The sequence below is a fragment of the Salvia miltiorrhiza genome, chromosome 6 (assembly GCF_028751815.1).
Source record: "Salvia miltiorrhiza cultivar Shanhuang (shh) chromosome 6, IMPLAD_Smil_shh, whole genome shotgun sequence".
Taxonomy (NCBI): domain Eukaryota; kingdom Viridiplantae; phylum Streptophyta; class Magnoliopsida; order Lamiales; family Lamiaceae; genus Salvia; species Salvia miltiorrhiza.
In genome coordinates this window covers 35,986,758-35,994,221 of record NC_080392.1, presented here as the reverse complement: position 1 = coordinate 35,994,221, position 7,464 = coordinate 35,986,758, and the positions used below count along the sequence as shown (strand labels likewise).

The window sequence follows — 7,464 nt, the reverse complement described above, 5'->3', positions numbered from 1 at the left end:
AGCCTAGTGATTCGCAATCAACGAAAGTAAAAAGTTGTTAGCTATAAATAAAGAAATGCAGTGAAAAATTGGTTCAGCTGTCTGGAATTTGAGGAATCTTGAATCAATGGCTCCTGTAAATCGCCCCGTTTCTTTCCCCCATTGAATTGTCGCCATTTGTATCCTTCGCTAAAGCTCTTTTTAGCCCTTTTCCTAGGGCTTCCTTTCCCCCCTTATAAATCCCCTCGTCACCCCAATTTCCGCGTCGTGCTGCTTGCTCTTGCGCTAAAGATTCAATTTTCGAAAGGTTGGGTTGTGGAATTCATCACTTGATTGTAAGTCATTTTGCTTTTCTTCCCGATTTGCTTTTTGTAATTTTTTGGAACTTCGTTACCATTTAGGCGTGGTTGATCGTGGTTAGACTTCTATTTACTGATTTTCACCATTTCTTTTTTGCTCGATAAGGGTGAATTTTAGCTGAAATTGAAGTGCCCTGAATTTTGATTTTTGACATGGTAGTTATAGCTCGTAGTTTTACGGCGTGGAATTTTCTTTACAATTCTTGGCATACTGCGTTTGGTTCGCGTTGACAGAAATTGTTTCGCCCCTAATTTAGTCAATTTTGTGAATTTTTTTAATTTTCTTGTGCTAGGGTTTGTTCTTTATTTTGCTATAAAGGATTGGACACTCAGAGAGTCAGAGTTATCCGTGAAAGACAGTATATATCTGCTGAAATGGATGATGGGGAGCTTGATTTCCCAAATGACCAAATGTTGTCATGCTTGGACATAACTAATGCTCAGAGCAGTTGCTCGTTCGACATAGACGAGTTTCTTAGTCGGACGCAGTCTTGCAATGATGCCCTTGGTCGAACAGAGGCTTACACCGATGGTCTTGGTCGAACACAGGCCTGCACTCATGCTCATGCTTGCAACCCGTCGGGCCCTGATCAATCCCACACGCATACGTGCATTCATGTCCACACGCAAATTATGCCCTCCCCTAGTGAAGGTCAGGACCCCAGCGACGACACCGCTGAATCGGTGGATAAGAAATCTAAAAAGAGGCCGTTGGGCAACCGTGAAGCTGTACGTAAGTACAGGGAGAAGAAGAAAGCTAGGGCTGCATCGTTGGAGGATGAGGTTATCAGGTTGAGGGCTTTGAACCAGCAGCTAATGAAGAGGCTCCAGGGTCAGGCGTTGCTGGAGGCCGAGGTTGCTAGGCTTAAGTGCTTGCTCGTGGACATCAGAGGGAGGATTGAGGGAGAAATTGGATCTTTCCCTTACCAGAAGCCGAACAAGAGTGAGGATGTCTATCAGAACATGGCGAATCCTAATAATCCTGGAAGATACGTGATCAATCCGTGTAATATGCAGCGTAATGATCCGCTTTACTGCATTCATCCTGGATCAGAAGCGGCGTTAAGTGGGCAAGGCCTTGGGGATTGTGGGTTTGACAATCTTCAATGTCCGGGAAATCAAAATTCTGATCCGGAGGAATTCCCTGATTGTGGACTCGGCAATGTTAACCTTGTTTCTAATGCCAATGCTTCCAGTGGAAGTAAAAGAAAAGGTAAACCATTATAAGCCTCCTTGTTTTCAGCACGCCTTCTTAAGAATACCTTGATAAGAAGTTAAGAACCTCTCTGTTGTATCATTTGTCTTCTCTAATTTAAATCATTTTCCTTGGGTTATCATATTTCCGTATCTTAGTAGTTGTTTAGCTGGAAAATTTCCATCTCACACTATTTACTTGCTTGTAATTCAGTCACTCTCTCTTGCCCTGCATATCTCCTTTTGCTTATTTTGTAGACAGCTTACGTTGTTGGTATTGTCAATAGAGATTTAGGTTACATGTTCGATGAAGGGTGCAATTTTGGCATGATGCATGTTTCAAAATATTGAGGAATCCCATTCTATAATATGATCTTTTTGCTTTATGTGTATGTGTAGGGTAGGGACATATTTCTCAAACTATTATTATCATACATTAATATGGACTGACTAAAGAACACTAGAATTTTGCAATGTTTTAGTCCTCTTTTCTATTTAGGTAAGTATCACATGGAGAAGCATGTAACTCACGCGAATGTTCTCCAACGCCTTCTTGAGATGACTGGTCTGGATGCTTGATTTTTCTCGAGGCAAATGGATGTATTTTTTAGTGTATAGTTGACATAGTAAATTTTTTCACGTAAAGTATTATTTATGTTTCCGCTGAATCAAAAGCATATCATGCTAGGTTTTCTGGTTTAAGAATAACTAAAAGCCATGATCCTTCTTCATGTTAAATATCTGAGATGCTAACTGATGTCCGTACATGTTGACTTGGTTTCTAGTGAATCAAACATATAATCGGGCTTTGGAAGCTTGCATCCCCTTGTCTTTCTAAACACGATGTTATTTTTGTATGTCTTGTCAGCAGGCTCGCGTGCTGCAATGGTTAGGTGAAGAGCTGGTCAGATGGGGGCGATCTCAACGTTGAGAACGAGCATTCCCCCTGGCTCATTTCCATCCTCAATTTTGAGATCAGCAGCAGCCCCATCACCTCCCTCTAATAAGCTAGAGTTGGCCATGCATAAAATTGGTGGGTTTTGTGTACAGTAGTTTCCATATTCTATGCAGTGTAAAGCAAAAGCATCGGAGCAATAGCTAGCAGAAGTCGAGGAGAGGACTAATCTTTTGGGTTTTTAAGCTTTCCTAGGTTTACTCTTATCAGCCTCCAGGTATTCACAAGGCACCAGAACTCGTTTTATTTCGTTTTTTGATGTGTTCTCGACTGTATTTTCTTCCCTTTCTCGGAATGTTGTTTCTCTAATTTGGAAACGTGAAGTATCATGCAATGTGGAGTTCTATCTATAATCATGTGCCATGAGCAAATATTATTGTTTGCCATGATCTGGCTAGAAAGGTGTAATCTTGTAGATTTTTTTTCGAGCTTTTTGTTTCGTGATTTTGTCCCCATTTTTACTGGTCATAGACAGTCTTATCTTTATAACTGCTTTTTCTCTCCACCTCTCATTGTTTTGATACTATGTAGTATTTTATAGTGGATCTTTTGAAAAGTTATTTTTCTAAAAAAAATTGAAGAGGAAAAGGAATAGCATTTATAAGTTATAAATGTCATGTTTGTAATGTTTTGGTAATCATGTTTGATTGAAAATGGTTCAATGTTGTAAATCATATAAAAACTGTAACAGTTATGTTTTTTATTTCAAGATTTAAAGAGGAAAAGAAGAAAATAAAATTGGGAGTAGTAATGTTCTCCACTTGAGCATCACATGGCCTCCAACTCTGACTATTAATATTTTGACCAAGTTGCAACAAAAGGGCTAAACTAAATAAAGTTGAATAATCTATAAAAAGACTTTTCTTGTATAAAAAGTGAATATTATGAAAGTGGGAGGAAATGCAAATTGAAAGTGTCGAAACATACAGGAAGTCAAGACTCAAGAGGCGTGTTGAGTATGCGAAGAAGAGAACTAACTTGAATTTAACACCCTCTTTATTCTAATGATTAGCATATGATGTAGCCCACGTCTATGAATTAGACAACTTCAAATCATTAAAAACGAAGCATACTTTTTAACTGGATTCCTATATTTATAGTATTTATTAAAATTGAGCCCTCATATTATTACTTTCTTTTATTTGAATCCCTAATTTTTGGTGGTAAATCCATTAGATCCTATTCTGACATCAATAAAAACAATAAATTTTTATGAGTCTAAATTTATATTTTATTTCATTTTATAGCAATATTTATCATTTTAATGTATTTTTTTGAACCAATCATTGATTAATTTTTTTAAAAGTATAATGTTATAGAACTCATAAAATTAAGATAAAAAATTAATTCTAATTAATTAAACATTGCCTAATTTTATCTTCATATTTATTTTATAGATTTCATATTTACATAATTAATTTTATTCCAAAGATTCTAGTAAAATTAAACTTCTAAAACTATTAAGTAAATCTTTGTATTTTAATTCTAAATTATTAAAATTATATAATAAAAAATAATAACTTATACGATGAAGAGTCGGATACTACTACTTAAATAACTATTCAAATATAAAGATAGACCATAATATATTTATAAATTTATTATATGTATAATATATTAAATTACGCAATTAACCTTAAATTAAGTATATATATGATGGATATAATAGGCAAATCAAATTTTGTAAAATAATTGGAACAAAATACAAAGACTTGCTTTTAAGATTAGAATAACCATAAACCATATGCCTTGCCCTTTTGCAGGGGCCAAGAGGTATATATAAATATAGTATTTGCGTAAACAGAATCTCATGATATATATATATACATATATTGATTTTATATTTGAATTTGTCGTGTAACCTGTTTATCAGAAGTAGCTTTTTAGAAGTATACGCACAAATTAGTAAACAGATTAAAATAGCTAAAACCACCCCCTTAATTACCACTTTTATCTCTCTGCATACGAAAATAAATGGTGAAAATCAGGAAGAAAAACTAGAAATTCACTTCAAAGGTCGTAGTGATGTGGAATTATTTATTGTTTACACATTAATAAAAAGAATATTTGTATAAAAAAAGATGTGGAACAAAGTACGGACTCGACTCAAGATTTAGGCATCACACAGATTTCTTGTATGGGTAAAATAATTGGCTAAAGATAAGATTAGAAATTTAGAATGCAATGTATAATATTGATTTGTGGCAAATGATAAGTTCAAAATATGTTCTAACATCTAAGATTCCTAACATTTTAAGATGAGTTCGAACTCACAATGTTGTAGCCCTACAATTTGATCTTCAAGCACTCGTGCAACTACGAAAAATCGTCGTCGGGATGGATGCTCTCTGCCATTTGCCAAACCTGTAGTGTGTTGTCCTCTGCCACGCTCGAGATGACCCATGGTTGATTCTTGTTCCATGAAAAGTCTGAAATCTTAGCTTTATGGCCACCATGGGAGAAGAGGAGCTCGGCGGGGCCATCTTCAGCTTCGCCTTCTAGTTGCTCGTCTCCAATCCTGAAAGCATGACCAGAAGTTGTGTGGTCCTCATCAGCACTTGTCGTGTTTATGCATTGGATAGGTGTATGAATAGATGATATAATGAGTGGGGCACGAGCAGCATGATCTGTACTGAATGCAGTGTCGAGAGAATCGAGTTATCATACCTGTTAAGGTCCCAAACCATCAACCTTCTGTCATCAGCAGAAGATGCAAGAATCGTTTCGTGGTTAGGATCCCATTCAACCTGGAATACCTCTTTTCTGCACATAGAAAGGATTATAGCATTAGAAAGATACATCCATTTCTTGATTGAAAACTTAGCAAACATGAATTTAAATTTGCGCAAAAACCATTTCAAGTTTGTGATGCATGCACCCAGTTAGAAGACAGATAATCTATATGAATCTTTAACAGAATATAAGTGCAAAGGCGAATTAAAGCACTCTTGTACCAGATATACCGATCATAAGATAAGGGTGTATTATCCGACACAATTAGGTATTTTCAGCAAAAGCATTCATAAAAAGTAGTTCTATTCCCGGATTCAGAAGAAGCTGCATCTCATGAACTATTAGATTTATTAGTTAAGTACCGCTATTAGAGAGGTTGAATAATAAGAGGACTTACTCATGACTGCTTAAAACATGCAGAGGAGCACCCAAGTTCCGCATATCAAACAGACCGACGGTAGAATCAGAGGATGCAGTAGCTAAAACCCACTCATTAAATGGATTAAAAGATAAATAATTCACCTGACATTGAAAGAATTAAGAGGTGTTAGGAAGTGTGTTCACATGATATTAAAGCAGGAAAAGTATTCTTCAAAAAAAAAGCAGGAAAAAAAAAAGTAGATTACAGTCCAACGCAAATGAGAGGGGCCAAGCAAAAATTATGTGGTCTATCTAGTTACATTCATACATTGAGTAGCTAAGTCCATGTTATAGAAGATGAGCTCCAGCTAGTTCACCTCAATTCTAGGAATGACGAGATTTTCCAGGCTGGAACACTCAGTTAAGCATCATATATAGTGATATTGTCTGCACACCTTTTTTATTTTCAAAGTAATATCTATCATTCTTGCTAACTACATTAAAGAAAATAAATTATTGAATACGTGGCAGACGTCATGTGGTCAGGTGGAACTTTATGCAAATATGGTTCAGCTACACCACAATCAAGTATTACTAAAGGAAACAAAGCACATATGAAATCTGATGAGAAATGCAGCAGATAAGTCATTCACCTCTTTCTCATGTACAACAACCGACTGCTGGAACTTGTTCGTGCGCAAGTCCCAAATCACTAGTTTGCAGTCATCTCCCACAGAGCCGAACAAGTTCTCATTCTTTAAATGCCACGACACGTCCTCCACCACATTCTCATGGCCCTACAGCACATTCACAAAATTCAGCTAGTTAAAACGATTGTGCCATACAATAAAATTAAAATGCCGTGCATAAAACATAAATTTCTGCAAGATGATTAGATTGAGTCACCTCATAAGTAAACTTTGCATCAAGAACTTTCTCTTGAGGCATTGCAGAGACGTCCCACAAACAAATTTTACAATCATTCGAACCACTCAATAGATATCCTTCTTTAAACGAGCTCCACGACAAACCATATCCTTCTTTGTCGTGGCCTCGTAGCCTCAAGTCTGGATTACAAGAATCAACATTAGCATCCTCCAGCTGCTTAGCAGTATCAAACACGAATACTTCGGGAATATTGGTCTTCGCAGCGATTAAAGCAGGGTTTTGTAACATACACCGCGACCTATTCACTTCTCCATCAACTCGAATTTTTTGAACTATATCTACCTGTGTATAATAACCACAATCAAGGAGTCAAAGCCTAATTGAAAATGGAGAAATGTTCAAAGAATTCAGAATCATACGAGACAATTTCTCCCAAACAATTAATACTCGATGGAGACAGTAGCATTTTTCGGTGGGTAATTTGATCAAACAAGTGCAGCTCATACGGAAAATGCCTGTACAAAGCCTAATTGAAATAAAAATTGACAAAAACTGTTGTTTCATTACTAACCCTAGGAACGATGGAGTTCTCGGCGTCGACTTCGATGGCGGAGGTGGGGTCCCGTGGGAGGTACGCGTCGGCGAGCATGAGAAAATTGGGGTAATCATCGGATGTATGCGTCCCGATTATCAATTTGTGCGCGGCGAGATCGCCGCCGTCGGATGAAGGCGGTACCGGAAGCCACTGGACGGTAAGCGACGGCCATTCAAGGGAGTGGCAGATGACGAGGTCGTACAGCAAGGGCGTGTTCTTCTTCCACACCGAAAACTCCTCCTCCACCATCACCACCTCTTCCATTCTCACTGCTCTCTATACACACACAGTTACGGTATGTTTTCACGCACAACTGAGTGAAGAAGCATTTGATTACTGATTTAGTAGGGTTTCTTTTCCCGCCAATTGTGTTGAGTGCATTTCGCGGGGATGGAGATGTT

At 37.3% G+C, this 7,464-nt stretch overlaps 2 protein-coding genes across 3 annotated transcripts; one reads left to right on the top strand and one right to left on the bottom strand.

Moving 5' to 3' along the window:
* Positions 1 to 2,888, top strand: LOC130989308 (basic leucine zipper 19-like). Of its 2 annotated transcripts, none has more exons than XM_057913267.1 (3): positions 1 to 314; positions 632 to 1,551; positions 2,404 to 2,888. In XM_057913267.1, exons 2-3 carry the CDS (start codon positions 714 to 716, stop codon positions 2,427 to 2,429), a joined length of 864 nt encoding a protein of 287 aa, XP_057769250.1. In that variant the 5' UTR covers positions 1 to 314; positions 632 to 713; the 3' UTR covers positions 2,430 to 2,888. The 2 variants fall into 2 exon arrangements, with proteins under 2 accessions (XP_057769250.1, XP_057769249.1); XM_057913266.1 differs by having other exon boundaries at positions 19 to 314; positions 2,401 to 2,888.
* Positions 2,889 to 4,653: 1,765 nt separating this feature from the next.
* Positions 4,654 to 7,464, bottom strand: LOC130989306 (WD-40 repeat-containing protein MSI2-like). The gene is made up of 6 exons (XM_057913265.1): positions 7,040 to 7,464; positions 6,487 to 6,810; positions 6,234 to 6,377; positions 5,618 to 5,742; positions 5,155 to 5,250; positions 4,654 to 5,005 (listed from the first exon to the last, which is right to left on the bottom strand). Exons 1-6 carry the CDS (start codon positions 7,325 to 7,327, stop codon positions 4,804 to 4,806), a joined length of 1,179 nt encoding a protein of 392 aa, XP_057769248.1. The 5' UTR covers positions 7,328 to 7,464; the 3' UTR covers positions 4,654 to 4,803.